Source organism: Dendrobates tinctorius, unplaced genomic scaffold (assembly GCF_039654945.1).
Source record: "Dendrobates tinctorius isolate UK_male_01 unplaced genomic scaffold, ASM3965494v1 ptg000223l, whole genome shotgun sequence".
Lineage (NCBI taxonomy): Eukaryota > Metazoa > Chordata > Amphibia > Anura > Dendrobatidae > Dendrobates > Dendrobates tinctorius.
The window spans coordinates 28115701-28138936 of record NW_027361890.1 but is presented as its reverse complement, the minus strand read 5'-3'; the positions used below and the strand labels follow the sequence as shown (position 1 = coordinate 28138936).

At 44.0% G+C, this 23236-nt stretch overlaps 1 protein-coding gene across 2 annotated transcripts in view; it reads left to right on the top strand.

The window, feature by feature from the left end:
* The window catches only part of NCOA6 (nuclear receptor coactivator 6), an 83987-nt gene extending 61076 nt beyond the window's left edge, over positions 1-22911 (top strand). Inside the window, exons 11-15 of one of the 2 annotated variants that reach the window (XM_073555416.1) lie at positions 2372-5083; positions 15858-15926; positions 16345-16372; positions 17322-17458; positions 20282-22911. In XM_073555416.1, the coding sequence (XP_073411517.1) occupies positions 2372-5083; positions 15858-15926; positions 16345-16372; positions 17322-17458; positions 20282-20328 (2993 nt within the window). In that variant the 3' untranslated portion in view covers positions 20329-22911. The remainder of the gene's footprint in view (positions 1-2371; positions 5084-15857; positions 15927-16344; positions 16373-17321; positions 17459-20281) is intronic. The other variant, XM_073555417.1, reaches the window with a different exon arrangement.
* Positions 22912-23236: the final 325 nt, after the last annotated feature.

Here is a 23236-nt window from a genome sequence, read left to right as displayed (position 1 = left end):
TGGTTGTGCACCCCTTCAAAATGGAATCTATTGGCTCGACAATAAAACTAATTTTTGAAAACTGTTTTATGGCAGTTTTGGATCTAAAAGATGCATAGTACCATGTACCTATTCATGCAGATTATCATCGGTTCCTCTGGATGGCGGTAGTCATGGGGGACATGGTTAGACCTTTCCAGTTTAGAGCCCTCCCCTTTGGTCTTACGGTTGCCCCTCGTGTTTTTACAAAGGTAGTTGCCGAGGACATGGCCCACCTGCGTGAAACCAGTGTCCTGATTATCCCCTACCTGGACGACTTTCTTATTGTGGGCAGGTCGGTAGATCATTGCTTAGTTCAGGTAGAGAGGACGATGTCTACTCTGGATCGCTTGGGGTGGCTATTGAATATTAAAAAATCTCGGCTACAACCCCTAAAGGTGCAGCAGTTTCTGAGGCTCATTCTGGACTCCGAGAGGCTGGAGTGTCGTCTACCGCCTGATAAGTTGATTCACCTTCGGCACCAAGTTTTGAGAACATCAAACAAACCCACCAGGTCCCTTAGGCGGGCTATGTCGCTGTTGGGTTCGCTAACCACCTGCATCCCGGCGGTCCAGTGGGCGCAGTTTCATGCAAGAGACTTACAATGGGACGTGTTAGTTAATGATAGGGCCCTTAGGGAGTACGTGTAGAGACTACTGACCTTGTCCCTGGCTTCTATACGTTCCCTGAGGTGGTGGTTAGACCGGGATAACCTGTCCAGGGGGGTTCCCTGGGAAAATCGCATAAGCTGAGTGATCACCACGGATGCTAGCCCTACTGGTTGGGGGGCAATAGGGGTGGTTGTAGTCCAGGGCCTAAGGAATCAACAGAGTTCATCTAACCTGAAGGAGCTAACTGTAGTATAACTGGTAGTTAAAAGGCTCCGCATATACCTGCAGGGTCATCACGTAAGGATCCTCTTCGATAATCAGGTTGCGGTGGCCTACATCAACCACAAGGGTGGAACGCGATCCAGACCCCTAATGGAAGTGACAGAACGGCTGTTTGAAATAGCAGAGAAGCATTTTCTATCTTTGACAGCACTTCACATAAAATTAAATAGTTGCCCTCACTGAATGTCTTCATCTTGTTATGTACATTATGGTATTACAAACTTAAAGGGGATCTGTCACCCCTTATTTGGACTACCAGCTGCGGCCACCGCCATCAGGGGCTTATCTACAGCATTCTGTAATGCAGTAGATAAGCCCCCGATGTAATCTGAAAGATAAGAAAAAAAAGTTAGATTATACTCACCCCGGCGTTTGGTCCGGTCCGATGGGTGTCACCGTCCGATCCGGCACCTCCCATCTTCATACGATGATCTCGTCCTCCTCCTTGCTTCTCCCTCGGTTCCTGCACAGGCGTACTTTCTCTGCCCTATCGAGGGCAGAGCAGAGTACTGCAGTGCGCAGGCGCCGGAGCTCTCTGACCTTTCCCGGTGTCTGTGCACTGTAGTAATTTACTCTGCCCTCAACAGGGCAGAGAAAGTACGCCTGCGCAGGAGCCGAGGGAGAAGCAAGAAGGAGGACGTCCTCTCTAGAAGATGGGAGGCGCCAGTCCGCGACACCCACCGCACTCTCCCCAACCCTCCGGTGAGTATAATCTAACGAGTTTTTCTTATCTTTCAGGTTTCATCGGGGGCTTATCTATAGCATTACAGAATGCTGTAGATAAACCCCTGATGGCTGTGGCCGCAGCTGATAGGGCGAAAATTAGGTGACAGATTCCCTTTAAGCGATAGGGGAGGGGTTACTGGCACTTGCCTTCTCATACTCCTATGCATTTACTGGACAGTTAAAGGCTAGTAGTACCATAAGAGTATGTGAAAGGGCTGTCTGCTCAAGTACCAGCAGTCATCTTCACCGTTAAAGTTTGTAATGCCAGGGATGTAAGTAGTAAAGATGAAGAAAGAAAGATTTGGTGAAAGCCACTATTTGAAGATGATGATTGCTATGCGTATTTATTTATAGAGTTGAGCCTCGCCTGTATTAGAAGCTCCCCAAGGACTACTAAGGAAGTGTTGCCACCCGTGCTTCACTGCAAGCAATTCTGGTTAGTTTCTATTTGTGGTGGGTAACTTTCTGAAAATTGAAAGTGATTATTGGGTGGTCTGGGTGCTGAGACCCTAATCATTGCAAAAAGGAGTGACACAAGCACCCAGTGAAGCTTCACATTTCTCTTGAGTTTGTCTATGGAATTGTGTCCATCCTCACTATATATCTTGGGAGAGCAGCACTGTGCTGAGCACTTCTGTACCTTTGTGTAACTTTTCACCTGGTGAACGAATGTGACTTCATTACCTCATTAACTACCTTTTCACAATATTATTATAATTACAATTTTGTTCCAGGTTATCCAGCCCAGGGGATTGAGCAAAGACAACTTCAGCAGATTCCTCCTCAGTTAATGCAGCTGGGTCAACAACCGGGTCAAAGTGGACAGACTCCTCCACAACAAATGATGATGATGTTAATGATGCAACAGCAGCAACAGCAACAACAAGACCAAAAACCAATAAAGCTACCCTTACAGCAAAATGTATTCAACCCCCGGGCATCTATGAACTGTGATGTACAGAGGATGCCCATGCAGCAAGGTGGTAACTTTTCTGTTTTGGTAAATTTACAGGGTTCTAGTTCTATACCACCTTCTCCAGACAAGCCAAGGATGTCTATGGTATCCAATGCATCATTAGGAGGCAATGGTAGAAAGATGGGATTCCCAGAAACTGGGCAAAATCAGTCTGGATCTCCTCTGGGTGATGGATCCTCAGCTGCTCCTCTTCCTGACATTCCTGACCTCCCCACATCCTCTGGACCCCAAGGCGGCATGGCACCACACTTGCTTATCTCTCAAAATCCAATAATGATGTCTGGTACAAAACCGGGAGCTGCTTCCTCTCTCTCTCTGGGACAAGGTACAAGTCCCCAACAACAGCACTCCAGCACTATGGCAGGCTCTCATGGACACCATTACCAAAGTGTTCAGCCCCCTTCACAGTCATCGAGGCCTAAAACCCCAAATAGAGCAAGCCCCAGACCTTATTACCCCCAGACTCCTAATAACCGCCCTCCTAGCACAGAACCTTCGGAAATTAGCCTTTCCCCAGAACGACTAAATGCATCTATAGCGGGTCTCTTCCCTCCTCAGATCAATATTCCATTACCTCCAAGACCTACGCTAAGTCGGGGCTTTGATCAGCAAGGTTTGAATCCAACTACCCTAAAAGCCATTGGACAGGCTCCCCCTGGTTTAACTGTAAACAGTCAGCCTTTTGGCCAACATGTGAATAAGATGGATAATGGTTCAGGAAAACCACCAAATGGTGCTAACAAGCGAGCAAGCCCCAGCAACAGCAGGCGTTCAAGCCCTGCATCAAGTCGCAAGACAACACCAAGCCCCGGTAGGCAGAATTCTAAGACTGCAAAAATGATGGTTGGAGGACCGCAAACCCCTGGTGTCCTACATAACGTGGAGATGCAGAGGAACATGGTGACCAACCAAGTGTTAGGGCAAAACCCAGCAATTGCAGCTCCAATTGGACAATATCCTCCTATTTCTATACCAAGTACTACTGTCATAACTGAGGAGATCAAAGAAAATCCAGTTGTGATTTCAGAGAGTGAAACACTATGTATGCAGATGGTTCCTAAAGAACAGGCTACAACAGATTTTAAAGTAAGTGTTCACCAACACATTACGATGACTTCTCCCGAAGAGCTTCCTAAGAAAGATGCTCTGTATGTAGACGTCCCAAAGCCTCAGAGTGGTGAGGACTTGGCTGCCATTTCCCCAGCCATGAGAGATGCCCCTACATCATTAAGTCAATTACTTGACCACTCAAATGCCCCCAATGTAAGTATGAAGCCTTCAGATCTGTCTCCTGAAACTTCACTCATGCACATGCCCACAGAGGAAACAAAAACAGAAGGTGCTGGTTTACCAGGAGATGCAGTAAATAAAGAAGCCCATTGTGTAACAAACTCACAACAGGTCCCAGAAGCAAATTCTGCTCAGGCAAGGTTAGATACAGCGGAGCCTAGTGCTAATGTACAACCTACCCTCCCTGGCACATTGCTGAAGAGACCTGCTGGTCCCCCAAACGTTTCCAGTGGTTTGCCTCCAAGCCAGATTACGGTCTTTGTGACATCAAATCCTATCACCACCTCTGCAAGTGTATCTTCTCCCATGGCTTCACATCTGCAGCCCACTTTGGTACCAACTGTGGTTACTATGCCAAATGTGGGTAATAAGGTTATTGTATCTGAAGGTCAGGCCTCTGTCCAAGCAAGTAGTCGCCCACAATTTATCACTCCAGTCTTTTTTAATTCTTCATCTATCATCCAAGTTATGAAAGGATCTCAGCAAAGTAATTTACCTACTTCCAACACGAACCTGGTGCCTCAGTCTGTTGCTGTTGTGGGACCTTTGCATATTTCACAAAATATTCAGTATCCTGGACCAGCTGCTGCTTCATCTCCTACCAGTAGTAGCTCTAGCCTTCCTACCACTCTGCCAGGCCTTATAAGCCCAGTGCAAAACGCATCCCAAGTTACTTCTTCCCAGTCATCTTCACCTTTGCCATTACCACCACCTCCTACAATGCAAAGCAGCTCAGAAGGTGGCAGTTCCCAGCTGGGAATAGCTCCAGAATTGTGTTCTCCTGTGCCATCACAATGTATAACATCACCATCACTGGAAAACAACCCAGAGACTTCTACAAACCAGTTCATGACTGCCCCCTCCGTAGTAAATTCCATAAATGAAATGGGCGACATTTCTGATGTACCTGGATCAGTTCCCGAGTGCTCTGATGCAAATGTCATGTCTGTTGGTATGCCAGGAGGAACCATACCACAAGACGGACATATTTCTTCTGAGACCAGTAGTACCTCTACCCTTTCCTTGGATCCTGTTCGTCCAATTGCGAACACTCCTGTTGACCTTCTGTCTTACCCTTCTGATCCTTTATTGTTGGCTGATAAACCCAGCGATGCATCATTGGCTGAACGGATCAGCACCACCTTTGATGAAACCGTTCCTGAACAGATCTTAGAAACAGGTATATTTTATGTAATTGCAATAATGCATAATTTATTCTATTATAACACTAGCTCTGCATTCAGACTGTGCATGTTTACAAGGGTATTGTGATTTCAGCAGCAGAAATACAGCAACAAAACGATAAGTGTCCAAGGTTATGGAAACCTAGGTGAAGGACTTGCTGAAAAGACATGGCTCAGAGGACTGTACATTTAGTGTAATGAGCTGTGCACCTATAAAGTGGGTACGGAAATTATTCAGACCCCTTTAAATTTTTCGCTCTTTGTTTCAATGCAGCCATTTGGTAAATTCCAAAAAAAGTTAAATTTTTTTTGCTCATTAATGTACACTGCACCCCATCTTGACTGAAAAAAAAACAAATGTAGGAATTTTTGGAAATTTATTAAAGAAAAAATGAAATATCACGTGGTCATAAGTATTTAGACTCTCTGCTCAGTATTGAGTTAGAAGCTCCACAGCTACCCACACAGATGGACATACCCTAGACCTCATCTTCACCTGCCTCTGTTCCCTATCTAATCTCACAACCTCTCCCTTCCCCCTGTCTGACCACCATCTACACACCTTCTCCTCCTCACCCGCCCCCCATGTCCAGCCACTAGCACATCCTCGCAGAAACCTTGCACACCTAGACATTCACAGACTTTTTTTTTTTTTTTTTTTTTTTTATTACTTCTGTCCATATCTTCACTCCACGACGCGGACAGCGCCACCGCTTTCTAGAACGCCACCCTTACATCAGCCATAGACTCAGTCGCCCTCTCATGCATTGCAAAGTGCGACAAATCAAAAGGCAACCCTGGCACAACAATCTCGCCAAAAAACTTCGACAAGCATCCAGGGTCGCAGAGCCTTGTTGGAAGAAAACTTGCCTACCAGACGACTTCACTGCTTTCAAACAAGCTACACTTGCCTTCAAATTAGCCCTCACCTCTGCTAAACAGACCTATTTCACGAACCTTGTATCCTCATTATCCTACAAGCCAAAACAACTGTTCAGCTCATTCAACTCTCTTCTCCGCCCACCACTGCCACCTCCATCTCCCCTCATCTCTGCCGAGGACTTTGCCACCTACTTCATAAATACGATCAACCAAACAAGGAAAACCTTTACTGTTCACCACCCCCAACCATTCTATATACCAGACCTCTACCCTTCCCTATTAACCTCCCTCTCCCAATAGCACTGAAGAAGAGCTCACTCACCTCCTTTCCAAATCACACCTCATCACCTTCCCACCTGCTCCCCAACCTCACTAACACGCTCATTCCAGCCCTATTCCATCTCTTTAACCTATCGCTATCTTCTGGTACCTTCTCCTCTGCCTTCACCATCACACCCATCCTCAAAAAAACTAACCTTGACCCAACTGCTATGCCCAGCTATCAGAAAAATTTTATTTTCCAATAGCTGTGTCTCTCTCCGTTTCATTGAAGCAGAAATGCCATCTGCGATTTAACCTCCTCTTTTGGACAGGCAAAATAGCAAGTTCTTCCACTCCCTTATGAAAATGCCAGGAGTTAAATCCTCTGCTTGTAATTTTTTAGTCACTGTAAATGGGTGATTAAGCAATTCCTTCAATTCAGCCACCTGTGTCCATTGACCTTCATTTAGGGTTACCTGAGGGTTCGTCATATCTATAAGAAACGGTTTTAGTTCAAGCAATCGCTCAATCATTAAATAAGTGCTGCCCCACCGAGTGGCTTGATCGACAATTGCCCCTTTCCCTGCACGTCTCCTCAAGATGGAATCAATTTTAGGGGTTCTGGCGGCAATAACCAATTTCCAATCTTATCCAATCAGATTTCCAGCATGTCCCTTTTGCAGACTATGGGCCCCGTCTCACACACTGATATCGCCAGCGAGATCCCTGATTTTGTGACGCCACAGCGATCTCGTCAGCGACATCGCTGTGTGTGACATGGATCAGCGACCGGCCCCCCTGCTGGGTATCGCTGATCGCGCTCCATCATCCTGGACCATTTTTTGATCGTTGGTCTCCCGCTGGCCAGCGCGCATCGCTGCGTGTGGCAGCGAGAGACCAGCGATCAGCAACGCTGGTTTCCAAGGTAAACAGCGGGTAACTAAGAGCTGAGCGGCTCTTAGATATCCTCTGTTTACCTTGGAAACCAGCTTGCTCGCTGGTCCTGATCGCTGGGGGGCTGTCAATGTGACAGCTCACCAGCGATCAGCTAACAATGTCCCAGCAATCCCATCCACGTCGGATCGTTGGTGGGATCGCTGGGACATTGATACGTGTAACGGGGCCTTATCTCTTATATTCTAGCTGCAACACAGTGCATGTGATGAATATTAAAGTGTTTTGAAGCACCTTCAACAAAATCATCTATTTCTAAAGTATAATTTTGCTGTTCTTCTGTTGTAATATCAGTTTGTTCCTCAGTTACATGAACAGCGCTGTGGCCTTCCATCTCAAACATACTGAATCCTAAATTTTCTTCTAGCTGTTCATTACTCTCATTCATCAGTTTAATTGTACTTATCATGTTAGAAGCATTGTCCGTTACAATAGCAAGAACCTGTTCTTGTGTGAATGTAGCCTTAGATCAGGAATAGAACAGACATTTATAGTACATTTCATAACTTTCCCAAATTCCTATGAAAAAATATTCTGCATTGAACTACTGTACCCAATTTATTATATATTTTAGGAGTCGGAGTCGGTCCATTTTATACCGACGCCGACTCCACCAAAATGAGAACCGACTCCGACTGCACAGCCCTGGACTTAAGGTACTGTCACACTTAGCGATGTACCAGCGATATGACGCGGTAAGGATCGCTGGTACATCGCTAAGTGGTCGCTAGTGAGCAGCCACACAGGCAGATCTCACCAGCGACATCGCAGGGGTCGCTACTTACCAGTCAGACGAGGCGATCCTGACGTCCTCCCGCCCGCGTCCACGCGTCGCTCGTCTCCACAGCAGGAAGCCCCAGCAGGAAGCTGACGACGAGAAACGGCCCAGGACGTTCTCACGCGATCAGCGATAACCAGTGATGTTACAGCGATATTGCTAGCGATATCGCTTAGTGTGACAGGCCCTTTACTCACAGCCAAAGCTAACAGACAGTTCTCCTTCCTCCTCTTTCTCGACCTGTCCTCTGCCTTCGACACAGTCGCCTACTGCTACAAATTCTTTATTCCCTTGGCATCAAAGACCTTGCTCTGTCCTGGATTGCCTCATACCTTTCCGACCGCACATTTAGCGTCTCCCACTCCCACACTTCCTCCTCATCCCGCCCTCTCTCTGTTGGGGTCCCTCAAGACTCTGTCCTGGGGCCCCTACTTTTTTCCATCTATACCCTTGGCCTAGGACAACTCATAAAGTTCCATTGCATCCAGTATCACCTATATGCGAACAACACTCAGATCTACCTCTCTGGCTCAGATGTCACCTCTCTGCTGACCAGAATCCCAGAATGTCTATCAGCCATATCCTCCTTCTTCACCTCTCACTTCCTAAAACTCATTGTAGAGAAAACTGAACTCATCATCTTTCCTCCATCTCGAGTACCTCCCCTACCCGACCTATCTTTTATGGAAAACGGCATCACTCTCTCTCCCGCACCTGAAATCCGCTGCCTCAGAGTAAGGGTCTCGTTTCACATAGCGACGCACCAGCGATCCCGACAACGATGCGACCTGGTAAGGATCGCTGTTGCGTCGCTACATGGTCGCTAGTAAGCTGTCAAACAGGCAGATCTCTTCAATGACGCAGCAACGATACTGCGATCCGTATAACGACCTCGGCGGTCGTTGGTACCTTGTCACACAGCAGCTATTCTGGCGACTCACGCCTGAGTTCTGCGTCGCTAATGAGGTCGCTCTTCGGCGTCAAACACAGCGATGCATGCTGGCCAGCAGGACGTCAACAATCAAAAAATGGCCTAGGACATTTGAGCACGATCAGCAATATCCAGCGGGGAGCGCGGTCGCCGCTGTGTGTCACAAGTAGCGAGATCGCTGTTGCGTCACAAAATCGGTGACGTTTCAGCGATCTCGCTAAAGATCTCGTTATGTGAGATGGGGCCTTAACTCTCGACTCTGCCCTGTCCTTCAAACCACACGTCCAATCTCTTGCCATCTCATGTCGCCTCCAGCTCAAAAATATTTCCAGAATCCGTCCCTTCCTGAGCCCTCAATCTACTAAAACTCTTGTGCATGCCCTCATCTCCCGCCTTGATTACTGCAGCACCCTCCTCTGTGCGCTCCCTGCCAACTTTCTTGCACCACTCCAGTCTGTCCTCAACTTTGCTGCCCAACTATTCCACCTCTCCTCGCTACTCCCCTGTTTCTCCCCTATGCAAATCCCTCCACTGGCTCCCAATTCCCCAAGGAATCCAGTTCAAACTACTAACACTGACCTACAAAGCCATCTACAACCTGTCCCTTCCCTATATCTCTGAACTAATGTTCCAATATCTTCCCTCATGTAATCTTCGATCCTCCCAAGGCCTCCTACTCTCCTCCACACTTATTTGTTCCTCACACTACCACCTCCAAGATCTCTCCAGAATATCCCCCATCCTCTGGAATTCCATGCCTCAACAAGTCCAATTATCCACCACACTCGGATCCTTCAGACGAAACCTGAAAATCCATCTCTTCAGGAAAGCTTACAGCTTGCAATAACCTTTCAGCCGCCTCTCTACCACCTGAGCTGCTGCACCCCCGACCTTTTGTCTCTTCCCCATTATCGCGTAGAATGTAAGTCCGCAAGGACCAGTCTGTCATCGTAAATTTGATTACTGTAAACAATAACTATAACTTTGCATGTAACCCCTTCTCATGTACAGTACCATGGAATCATTGGTGCTATATAAATCTATTATTTCTAAACACTGTTTTTCGGTGATTCCTTTGGATCTCCATTCATACTGCACCCACACACACAAATGATACAACATTTGAAAGGTAAACTTGCCCCCTTCAGCAAGAAAATAGTCAAACCAACCATCCACGATTTGATTACAAAATACAGTTTAAACATTAATTCTCATAAACCTGCAGTAAGGAAAAATGACCTGCAGGTGGCACCACAGTACCCCAAAGCACACTACCAACTCATTTGCAAATCACTTCGCCCCACACACGCGATACACCATTTGAAAGGTAAACTTGCTCCCTTCAGCACGAAAACGGTCAAACAAACCACACATTCACGATTTTATCACTAAATACAGTTAAACATTTATTTTCATAAACCTGCAGAAAGACACAATGACCTGCAAGTGGCACCTCAACCGGAAAACTTTTTTGGCCTCTACTTATCAAAACAATTTATTGTATTACCAGTCTACATATATAAATACCTGAAAACACAGAAAAAAAGCTGACCAACAGTCCAAAATTCAGAATAATATAAATTTTTATTAGTATAACAGGTGAAAAATAATGTAAGGTCAAAATTGTAAAATAGTAAAAATCAATATCTGTATGCTACAAAAAAGGGGCTCGCTTATCCAGTTTGCATATAATAGGTAATGTGGATTACATCCCAGTGTAAAATATAAGAAGTGTCAAAAATACTATATGCATAGTGCACAAATTCGGGCAATAATTATGTATATAGTGCATGTGACAAACCATATATAAGAAAAAACATACTCAATAAAATAGTAAAGTGCAAAAAGACACCACTGGGTGTCGGTGTGTCCACATCATATATTAAGCGATCAGGAGTAAACATATATGAAAACAGGTAAACACTATATAATGATAACAGTATCAGGTAACTTAAAATAATTTAATGTGCTCCTGGTCTCCTGGATGGGTGCCCTCCCCAATGCGCGTTTCGGCACGCTGCCTTCGTCACCTGTTTTTTGTATTTTACACGGTTTTTACACTGAGATGTAATCCACATCTACTTATTATATGCAAACTGTATAAGCGCACCCCTGTTTTGTAGCATATAGATATTGATTGATTTTTTTTACAATTTTGACCTTTACATTATTTTTAACCTGTTATACTTATAAAAATTGATATTATTCTGAATTTTGGACTGTTGGTCGGCTTTTTTTTTCTGTGTTTTCATGTTGGATTTTCCGATTGTCCATTTTTTCTAAGGTCCGTTTCTCAGTAGTACAAATTATAGGTGGTATTGTAAGATATAATACTTTGATTTACCATATTTACACAGAAATAACCTTTTTTTGTACTCTGAGTCTGGGTCCCCTTTTCTCTTGTGATTTTTGCATACCGTATATACGCCGAGATTTTCAGCCCGTTTTTTTTGGCTGAAAGTCCCCCTCTCGGCTTATATTCGAGTCATATACACCGGGGGTCAGAGGGGGAAGGGGGGCGGGGGTGTCAGGTCATACTTACCCGTCCTGACGCTGTGTCTTGAGCCCCCAGCTTCTCCCCGTGCTCTCTCTTCCTGCCTTCAGCGGTCACGTGGTGCCGCTCATTAAAACTCATGAATATGCGCATATCATGAGTTTTAATGAGCGGCACCACGTGACCACTGAAGGCAGGAAGAGAGAGCACGGGGAGAAGCTGGGGGCTCAAGACACAGCGTCAGGACGGGTAAGTATAGCGATACTCACCTGTCCTGCGTCCATGGCTGCTTGCTGCTGTCTGTGTCTGTCATCGGTCAGTGACTTCAGACAGCAGAGGGCGCGGTGACGTGGTTAGTGCGCGCCGCGCTCCCTGCAGTCTGGACGTCACTGACTGATGACGTAGCAGATAGCGGTGAGCAGCCATGGACGCAGGACAGGTGAGTATCTGACACCCAGCGACGGAGAGGTGAGTATGTCATTTTTTTTATTTTTACATGCTGCAGCAGCGGCAGCACATGGGGAAATAATCTTAAGGAGCTTCTAATGGGGGCAGCACATGGGGAAATAATCTTAAGGAGCTTCTAATGGGGGCAGTATATGGGGGAACAATATGGAGCTTCTAATGGGGGCAGTATATGGGGGAACAATATGGAGCTTCTAATGGGGGCAGTATATGGGGGAACAATATGGAGCTTCTAATGGGGGCAGTATATGGGGGAACAATATGGAGCTTCTAATGGGGGCAGTATATGGGGGAACAATATGGAGCTTCTAATGGGGGCAGCATATGGGGGAACAATATGGAGCTTCTAATGGGGGCAGTATGTGGGGGAACAATATGGAGCTTCTAATGGGGGCAGTATATGGGGGAACAATATGGAGCTTCTAATGGGGGCAGCATATGGGGGAACAATATGGAGCTTCTAATGGGGGCAGTATATGGGGGAATAATCTATGGAGCATTTCCCACCCTAGGCTTATACTCGAGTCAATAAGTTTTCCCAGTTTTTTGTGGCAAAATTAGGGGGGTCGGCTTATACTCGGGTCGGCTTATACTCGAGTATATACGGTATATAAATAGCTGTCTGTGTTCATCATCTCATGAAATTCATTTACATTTGACCAGTTTGCGTTTTCTGAAATTGCCTGCGCCCCCGACGACCAATGTGCAAAAATTTCGCACGAGCCAAGCTAGTAATAATAAAAAAGAAGCACCCTTCATCTCATCGGACCAGAGAATCTTATTTCTCATAGTCTGGGAGTCCTGCATGTGTTTTTTAGCAAACTCTATGGGATTTCATATGTCTTGCATTGAGGAGAGGCTTCCGTTGGGCCACTCTGCCATAAAGGCCCAAATGGTGGAGGGCTGCAGTGATAGTTCACTTGGTTGAACTTTCTCCCATCTCCCTACTGCATCTGTGGCGCTCAGCCACAGTGATCTTGGGTTTCTTGTTTCCCTTTCTCACCAGGGCTCTTCTCCCATGATTGCTCAGTTTGGCTGGATGGCCAGGTCTAGGAAGACTTCTGGTGGTCCCAAACTTCTTCCATTTAAGGATTATGAAGGCCACTGTGTTCTTGGGAACCATAAGTACTGCAGAAACACTTTTGTAACCTTGACCAGGTGTGTGCCTTGCCACAATTCTGTCTCTGAAATCCTTGGCCAGTTCCTTTGACCTCATGATTCTCATTTGGTCTGACATTTACTGTGAGCTGTGAGGTCTTATATAGACAGGTGTGTGCCTTTAGAAATCAAGTCCTATCAGTTTAATTAAACGCAGCTGGACTCCAATGAAGGAGTAGGACCATCTCAAGGAGGATCACAAGGAAATGGACAGCATGTGACTTAAATATGAGTGTCTGAGCAAAGGGTCTGAATACTTATATCCATGTGATATTTCAGTTTTTCTTTTTTAATAAATTTGCAAAAATTTCTACATTTGTTTGTTTTTTTTCCCGTCAAGATGGGGTGCAGAGTGTACATTAATGAGAAAAAAAAATGAACTTTTTTGAATTTACCAAAGAGTGAAAAATTTAAAGGGGTCTTAATACTTTCTGTACCCACTGTATGTCCATCACAAGACTGGGACTGAAGAATAATAAGGGTAAATGACAGCAGGTAGATATCTTAAAGATCATGGGAAATTACTACAGAAAGCAGGGCTGTGGAGTCGGTAGGCCAAACCTGCGACTCCGACTCCTCAATTTCCCTTACACCGACTCCACGACTCCGACTCCCACACATATTGCTTATATTTAAGTGAAAAATGTATTGTAGTACAATGTGAACCTCAGACATTTAATCATTTTTATGATCCAATAATCAAGATGTTTAGATAGAACAGAATATATATTGGTGTACTACCCGGTTTTCATTCTTTTTGGTACAGATACGATATGGATAGACAGATATGGATAAATGGATAGATAGAGCAGATTTCTAATCTGCTTTTGCTATTGAAAACATTATCTATGAGCTCAAAAACCTTTCAGGTGATGCAGTTTTTTAAAAAGATGATCAGCTTTTGCAGCTGAAAAACGTATCCTCAAAAAACACAGGAAAAACGCTGTGTGTGAATGTAGCCTTAGATCAGGAATATAACAGCCATTTATAGGACATTTCATAACTTTCCCAAACTCCTATGAAAAAATATTCAGCACATCCTGCATTGAATTACTGTGCCCAATTTATTATATATTTTAGGAGTCGGAGTCGGTCCATTTTATACCGACTCCGACTCCACCAAAATGAGCACCGACTCCGACTCCACGACTCCGACTCCGACTCCACAGCCCTGACAGAAAGTGTGTTGAAAAATAGTAACCCTAACATTTAATTCCACAATACATAAGATTTTGTTATTAGTTTGATTATACAATTAAATGGGTCTTCCTAAAATAATGGCTCCCCTATTAATAGGACAATACTATCAGTCTAATGTGTATGGGGCCTCCAGACTGTTCTTCAACAGAAGAACTAGCACATTTGAATGTCAATAGTGGAGTTTCAGCCTTTTGTTCTGCGTGCAGTTACCTCTTTCACACTTCAGTCTTTTGAGGTCAGTCCCAAACCGTGAAAGTGTGAAAAAAGGAGAGAGAGAGAGAGAGATTTTTTGGCTGGGCTAGAATTAAATTACATGAATAGCAGATTTCCCGGCCATGCTCAGTTTAAACAAGCGGGTCCGCCGCAGACAAAAAACGTTACTATGACCGTCTACTACACACGATGGACGCTGAAATACCTACAGATCCGTCAAATAACAGATGCAACGGACGACCATCCGTCACAATCTGCCTCTAATGCAAGTCTATGAGAAGAAAACGGATTCCGCAAAAAAAAAAAATCTGTTTTTCTTCAAAAAAGGGCGGATTTCGACTGACATAAAAAACTGAAGTGTGAAAGAGGCCTCAAGTCACTGCTAGAGGATTCTGATGGCAGCTTTATTATAGAGCTCATAGGCGCACTCTGCCAAGTCGGGGGAGATCGGACGTCAACCTGAATTCTCTATCCATTCTTACCAGTCTTTATTCAAACGTCTTACTGAGCTTGTGCTGGTGTCTGGTTTTTATACTATTTATTTGTGGGGCCCTTTGCATTAAACATGTATCAATTAAAGGGGTTTTTTTTTCCTGTAACAGCAAATGCATGTCATATAGGGGCCCCTGCTTGAAATTTTTCTTAATGTGCCAGCACAAAGAGCTGCTCTTGTGGACCTAGCATTTCAAAACATTACGTTGACTTCCATTCTGTTAAATGGCCATGTAATGCTGCAGTTCTCCTTTAGCAGAAAAACATGGCTGACCAAGCAACTTATTCACCAATCACACTGTTGACTTCTTTGTGAAAAGGCATTGTCTCCATGAGGCCTCCCCTTTATGCTATGTTTTGGTGATCAAGGTTTATTATGAGACCCTCGTTATCATAGATCTAGATGTTGACGATATTATCACTGAGCTAAAATAAGAGGCAAGATGTCGTGTATACCGGAAGGGAATATATAGTAGTTGACTAATGACATATTTTATGTGATACAGGATTTTACACTGATGTTTCTATAGTGACTGTAGATGGTAAGACACCTGCCTATTGTTGGACCATTTAGTTGCCACTCAGACCTGTTCAGTGTCAAGACCAGTGAACTGAGATTTCTCAACATGATGACCCATATTTTTGGTTAGAAGCTTTGTCTACATCCACTGCCTTGTGTTCTCCTCTTATTTCTCCTTCCTTCCTTAAAGTCTAATTATAAAGGCAAAGACTCTTCCATCCTGATAACTCTAAAATCACAGCACGGCTGCACCCTCCTCCCTGTTTCCTCTGTATCGGGTACTCGCCATGCTACCTTTGGTTGACGTCTGTTGAGTGGACATGACCCTCGTGTTCTTGTTTTTGGATATTGATGAAAGTCCATTTTGTGGCTTCTCTGCTTTCAATACCTTTCTTCTCTTTGTTAACCTTCCCTTGACAAAGCCCCTTCTGAAAACACTGGGCAGGAGGAAGGAGCAGTCAGTGACAAGCAAACTGTTCCAGATGTCTTAGGTAAGATGTCGTCCTGTTACGCTTTTCCGTGCCATGAAGGTGCTGTTTCAAACAGACATTGGGCGTCATGAATGAAAACCATCATGAAAGAGTGGGCGTTTTCAGACCGTATCTTTTTGTACCTCTCTGTCGTGAGCGGTGTTGGCATTGGCTGGCAGCCGCTTATCCATCTTTGCACAGGCATCTAAACAGATGTTATCGAAATGTAGTAAGTTTTCTTCTTCATATTGTCTGGGGCAGTCTCCATTCATATTCCTTCCCCCAGCCATATTTCTTTGCCATCCACAGCAGGTGTGAAAGCGAGGAAATCGTGCTTAAGTTACATGTAGTCTGCGCAGTGATCATCAACAGAACGGTTTTGTGACAGCGGTGTGTGTGAAGCATAAAATATATTATTTTTTTTATTTTATTTTTTTAGATCCAGAGTCACAGGATACAGTGGAAAGGTGAGTGCACCTTGCTTGTGACTTATTCTGCAAAGTGATATTCTTATCTTATGCTATAAATGTCTATGTATCCAGGACTCCTATAGAAATCAATGAAGATTGCTTTAAATTAAGAGCGGCTGCGGCACCAAGTAGGACTGGGGATGGGGGTTTTTCTTCGCAGTAGTGACCTGTGGTCTTTGGAGGGAGGCAAGTTCAGGGTCTTTGAAGCTGCTTGTGTAGATTAGTAGGGCCGTCACAGTGGCGTAACTTGAAGCTCTTGTTCCCTGATGCAAAATCTGCAACAGGGCCCCCCAACGATCACAGGTCATTAATAGCAATAGTCTTCTTATGGCCGAAAAGCCACCTCCTGGGCCCGGGTATGATTGCAACCCATGCATCTACTATAGTTATGCTCCTGCTGTCCATTGTGGGCTTCTGAATTGTTAGACCTTCCCAGATGGCTTAGTTAACACTTTTGCTGATTGTATTGAGATTTTCTGTAACAAGTGGTTATGTTGAGATTAAGCATGTGATGATCATTCTATTAATGGATGTATGCAGAACCCTAATGTTTCCAGGTCTCCTAGAGCAATGTGCCTACTGCTTGTATGCTCCCTCTTTCATAGCATTTTCTATGCTTGTATTCCTTCTTCATAGCGTGCTTACATTTATGATAGTGTACATCTCTGCCACCATGGAGAGGTTTAGTATAGACTGATGTATGGGGTTGCTAGTATAGTAAGAGACGCAGATGTTACACTGATGTCTGCAGTACACCACATCGGCGTTTAAATCACCTTGTGACTTGTGATTTCCTCATAGTGCCATTATTAGTGGTAAAATCTGTCCAACCTTTCCGGTTAGACCACGCACGGTGATACACACATGTGATAGTGTATAAAACGACTAATTCAAGGCTTTCAGATCTCAGGTTCCTAAGATGTATTGCATCATTTTTCCTCTATAGTGAACCAGCTGAGCAATCGCGACCTCCAAGCCGAAGAAATTCAAGAGCAGAGGAGTTTCCCATGCCTCAAGATAGCATGGAAAGTGGACAGCGAAAGCGTTCAGCACGTCCATGCTCTGCTTCCAGCTCAGTGAAAGGTGAGGGAAAGTTACCAAATAATTTACAGCAGATACATATGACTGAGTGGTTGTGAGTCCAACATGTATAAAAGGTGGTGTATAATCGGTGGAAAGTGGACAGCGAAAGCGTTCAGCACGTTCCAGCTCAGTGAAAGGTGAGGGAAAGCAGCCAAAATTTTCAGCAGATACATATTACTGAGCAGTTGTGAATCCAGCATGTATAAAAGGTGGTATATAATCGGTGGCTTTTACAGTGTGGAGGCATCAATGGGTTTCCTTCGTCCAGTACATTAAGGCTATGTGCGCACGTTGAGTATTTGCTTGCTGAAATTTCTGCAAAGTTTCTGCATCTCTTGGCTGGAAAAACACTGCAACAAAAACGTGTGTTTCTGTATGCATTTTTTGTAGTCGTTAAGTCTTTTTTGATCCAAATAAAGATATTTAAAAAAAAAAGTTTTGTGATGTAATTTCTTGGTTCAGCACTACCTTTTTCATGCTAATACAGTGGCATCAGGGTAATGGGATTAGGGCTTGGTGTCAGCAGCTGTCATTGACACCAAGCCCTAGGCTTAGTAATAAAAAGGTGTCAGCCCAATACCCTCATTACTAAGCCAATAAGTAAGCACAAACACACACAAACTTACACACACTGTCACCAGCTTATGTAGGAGCATTAACAGAAGGAATGTACGTAGGCTGTAACCAAACAGCAACTGTTAATTTGAAAGAAAAAAAAATTGCTTGGGCTCTAGCGTAATTTAAACAACCAGCAGAGGGAAAGCCGACAGCTGAGGGCTGATGTTAGTATTCTGGGAAGGAGCCAATAGCCATAAAAGTTCCCAGGCTATTAATATCAGCTCACAGCTGTTTTCTTAGCCTTTACTGGCTAGTTTACAGTGGGAACCCAGAAAAAATTTGACAATGGGTTCCTATGTAAAATCTTAACCAGCAAAGGCTAGGCAGACTGCTGCAGGTTGATATTAATAGCTAGGAAGGGACCATGGATATTGGCCCCCTCCCAGACTAAAAACATCAGCTCTCAGCCACCCCAGAAAAGGCGCATCTATAAGATGCGCCAAATCTGGCGATTAGTCTCTCTCTTCAGACATGCCCTTTAGCGGTGGCAATTGGGGTTCATATTTGTGAGGGTGATGTGAACTTTTTGTATTGTCAGGTGACCTCAAGCCCACAGGTTAATAATGGAGAGGCGTCTATAAGATACCTATCCATTAGTAACCCCATAGTGATATTGCATAAAAAACACACAGAAAATAAAGTACTTTATTTGAAATAATGACAGACTCCTTTATTGAATCTAAATTAAACCATACTCACCGAACGCCCAATCCACTGCCGCCAACTTCTCCTGCAACAGTAATAAAATAATAAACCACCATATTCCTCACCTGTCTGCGGAGAAGATCCATAATGTCCCACAGCGATCACTGATGTGACTGCTGTCAAAGACAGCTGGCTATACACTGAAAGGAGGTAATCGCTCCCGCAGTGTAAAGCACTGAGCTGCCTTGAGAAAGTTCTCACGCAGCGGTGCCGTGAGAGCACCGGAGCTGATCAGCTGATGAACTCCGGTGAACTCTGTCACGGCAGCTCAGTGATACACTGACAGGAGGTAATCGCTCCTGCAGTGTATCTCCGGCGGCCGGGTAGAGCCGTCACATCTCCCAATGTGACTGTTCTATACGACAGATTGCTGTGGGACACTCAGGATTTTGTGGACTATGGCAGACAGATGAGTATATGATGGTATATTATTTTTGATTTTTTTTTCTAAGACGAGGGCATCGGGGATTGGGTGTTAAGGTGAGTATAATGGGTTTCTTTTTACTTTTATTTGAATATGTATGTACCGTAATTATTTGACAGCAGACGGAGCCTGATGGGAGCAGTAGTCTCATGAGCCCACGCCTGCTGACCTGCGGTAAGCGTTTTACCAAGGGTCATCGCTAAGGGTCACAGCTGCAATATGACAGTGTGACCCCGCAGCTCTCTGATCAACGGTCTTATCAGCAGTAGCATTACTGCTGATAAAAACCTCCACGTAGGTGTTTCCTACGCTGTCACACAGATGATGGAGTGGGAAACCCCATAGGAAGTTTGCAAAAACTCAGCAAAACTGCAAACATTTTTATACCTGCATCTTTGCTGCAGATTTGACTGACTCAGTTGAAGTCAATGTGTGAAAAATGCTGCAGAAATGCACAAAGAATTGGCATGCTGCAGAAAAAAATGCACTGCAAATGCTCAAAGGAAATTTACTGATCATGTGCACAACACTTCTGAATTGTCATTGAATTAGCTTGTATAAGGATTCCATAGCGTTTTTGGCTCATTTCTACCCGGAAAAAACAACACAAAAATGCACTGTGTGCTCCCAGCTTAAAGGAGTTGTCCAAGATTTCCATATTGATGACCTATTCATTAGTAGAATAGGTGATCAATTTCAGATCGGAGTGGTGGAACACCTTGCTTCTGCATGCACCATCCCATATCTAGTCTGGCAATGTATAGAGCATAACGGCTTGCCCAGAACATGGCCACTACTGGAGCAGATATCAGACCAGCACCCATCTCCTATTGTGATCTACCCACTTGGATTCCCAGACAGCGTGTTTCACCCAAACAGATGAGTGGGGTCACTGTGAACCAGGACTAATTATGTAGCCTAGTAGTGCTCAGCTGTACAGTAATCTCCTAACGAACATGATGCCACAACAGTGGATTTATTTGACTCACAAGTCCACAGTGATCGTCTTCTGGCGGAAGTTCTCTACCCGTTGCTCTTAGTAACCAGTTATTTCTTTGTTTTTGTGTTTCTTTCAGAATCAGGAGCCAGCCCCCCTCAACCCAAACGGAGGAAGTCCAAGTAAAACTTGTTTTCATGTCTACTATTTTTCCCACTTTTGTATACAAATCTGGTGACAGATATGTATATGTTCGTGAGCTGTGATATATCTATTTTTTTATTGACTGCTGTTGAATATGCTTGTACAGTTCTCATCGGCTTTAAGTATTTTTGTTCCTGCTTCTGTGAAGAAACCCTTTGTTAAATGAATCTAATTACGCTACCTAACTTTATTTGGACCTGTCACTTAGATTTTTTTTTTTATTTTGGACCACTAGAGGGCAGTAGGGTCCATGATCATTCGAAAACCTCTGATCTAATTGGAAAAGTGTTTTCAACTATTAGGCTGTGTTCACACACGGCGTTTTTTTAGCGGTTTTTACCGCGGTTTTCACTATAAAACCGCTAAAAATAAGCTTCCCAGTCATTTCTATGCATTTTGCACTTTTTGTGCACATTGATGCGTTTTTTACCGCGAAAAAACCGCATCGCGGTAAAAAACCGCAGCATGCTAATTAATTTTGTGGATTTTTCCACGGTTTTGGCTTCTTCCATGCGGTTTGAAACCGCTGCGGAAAAAAACGCATCAAAACCGCGCAAAAAAAAACGCTCAAAAACCGCTGCGGAAAAATAGGTGCGGTTTCTGGGAAGGGATTCAGGTTTTTGAGCAGAAATTTTCTGCAACGTGTGCACATACCCTAACAATGAGTCGCAAAGTGTTTATAGTCTTTTATCGAGGCCTGCTTGTACAGCTATGGCAGCTTCTGCGTATTCAGCCTCATCCTAAAACATGCAGCCACAAAACACTGTGGTCCGGTGTAACCTATTTAACAGCAAGTCTAGTGTATAAATGAAAACCTATACTTAAAAGTATTGTGTGCGTCAGATGAACACTTCTTATAGGTTTCCAGTATGGCATCAACACTCATGGGGTAAAATATATGGCATATCAACCAAAAGGTTTTCTCATATTGTCTGGGGCACTCCTGCTTGACTGACGGTTTGGACCGGCCGCATTGTTGTGCCGCAGGTTCTCTGGTGCATTGGACGAGCCGAGCGCAGTGGTACTGAAGTTGGCCAGAGAGGCAGGCAAAGATGCTTAACAATGATCCAGGCCATTGTTAAAGTAGCACTTACAAGCTCTATTGGAAAGAATTTGTAAGCACTGTGCATGGTTGACCACTATGGCTGGTAACAGGCAACCCCTGAATGTGTTGCTGGCGCTGTCTAAAAGCCGCGAGACAAGCAACAGTGGGGACTTGAACATATTTTCCAAGCACGCCAAAAACACTCAGCACTCAACCATGCTCACATAACACAGTATCCGAGCACGGTCGCTCATCACTAGTTTTCACGCATTGCTTTCCACTTGCAGTAGACATTTCAGCATATCTGGCTGTTTTAATTTCACCCTAGCTTTCAATGAATAGTAGCTGCACACATGGGCATAGCTACCACTTTTAGGATCTGTGGGGGGCCCCAGTGGTCTGACCTTGGCAGATAGACTTCTACGTCACATGGAATTGATATGCCATGAATGTTCTGAATGGTAAAATCCCTTGTAGGTATTCATCCAGCATGGCTATCAGCTCAACAGGCATCTACGGGCACTTGTGGATGCCACTGCAAGGGCTATAAATCAGCAGCACGACCCTCATACATGTTTATTAATATCCCTTGTATAGAGCTGATATCTTCAGGATAATTTAAAGATTTAAAAGGATCCTGTCAAATGAGAAAACACAGCAGGGCTCTAAGCACAGGTGATAGGTTCAGAACGCTATTAACCTGCAGATTTAACCCATATCTGCATTTTTTTTTTTTTTTGCACATGACCGGTTCCCTTTAAGTCGGCCTTGGATTAATAACCTCTGTTAGGCAATTTGCATTTATATACCTTACTTGTAGTACAATTGGGTACATTGTGACGCACCATCTGATGTCATGATATATGTAATCTATCTCCATGCAGGCACATGAAATCAGACAGTGTTTCACAATGCATCGGGATTATTTGGCCTCAGCATATTTGGTTCATTGCCCCTTAAAATGAATACATTGATCAGTACTGTCTAGTAGAAAACTGGCCTTGTTTCCCATAGCAAACAGTCACCTCGCAGTTTTAGACATGAAAGTTGAGCTCTGACCGGTTGTTCCTGGGCTACAGTGGTACCACTAATTTTATTAAACTAGTAGCTTTACTTTTAGTTTAGATGGTAAAACATGCATTTCCATCCACGGCTCTCCAAATGTTGTGAAGGTGCAACTCTCTGCATATCCTGAGGCTGCTACTGGGAGTTATACCCACAAGAGCTGCAGGCTGTATATAGCTGCGATATAGTGAATATAATAAAAGTGATCCGTGACCACAGAAAAGAATGCTTGTCCCTCCCTCGCTTTTTCCAACCGTGAAAACGTGGCCTATTGTGTGTTGTCTGAGTACTGTATTTATATAGCCGAGTAATAAAGCATCAGCTCGCAGACTGAAATGTTGTAAATAGTTTTAACAATCATATGGTTAATTTGTTGTAGAATTGGACCAGTGGAAACGTTTGTAACAAATATGTGGATGTTTTAAAATTAAATGTTTTTTTTTCTTATTGAAAAACGTGTGGCTTCTGGTTTGTGTGACTGGCATTAAATTTCTACATGTATGGTCTGTAGCCTTCTCACCGACAGCACACTGACTCATTATATTCTATGGAGCTACTCACTTGTTAGTTTTTATTTTTTTGCCCAGTGGTACACACAAAAAACAGCCTTGTCCCGCTCTCCTCTTTTAAAAGAGACCCTTTCACAATATGTTTCATGTTAAACTGGATACACATTGTAATAGTGAATAAAATATTTTTTTTAAACTTTGCCTGTATGGTGCAGAGCTAGTTGAAGTCAAGTATTTGGCTCTTAATGAGTTAACTTTTTTTTTAACAAGT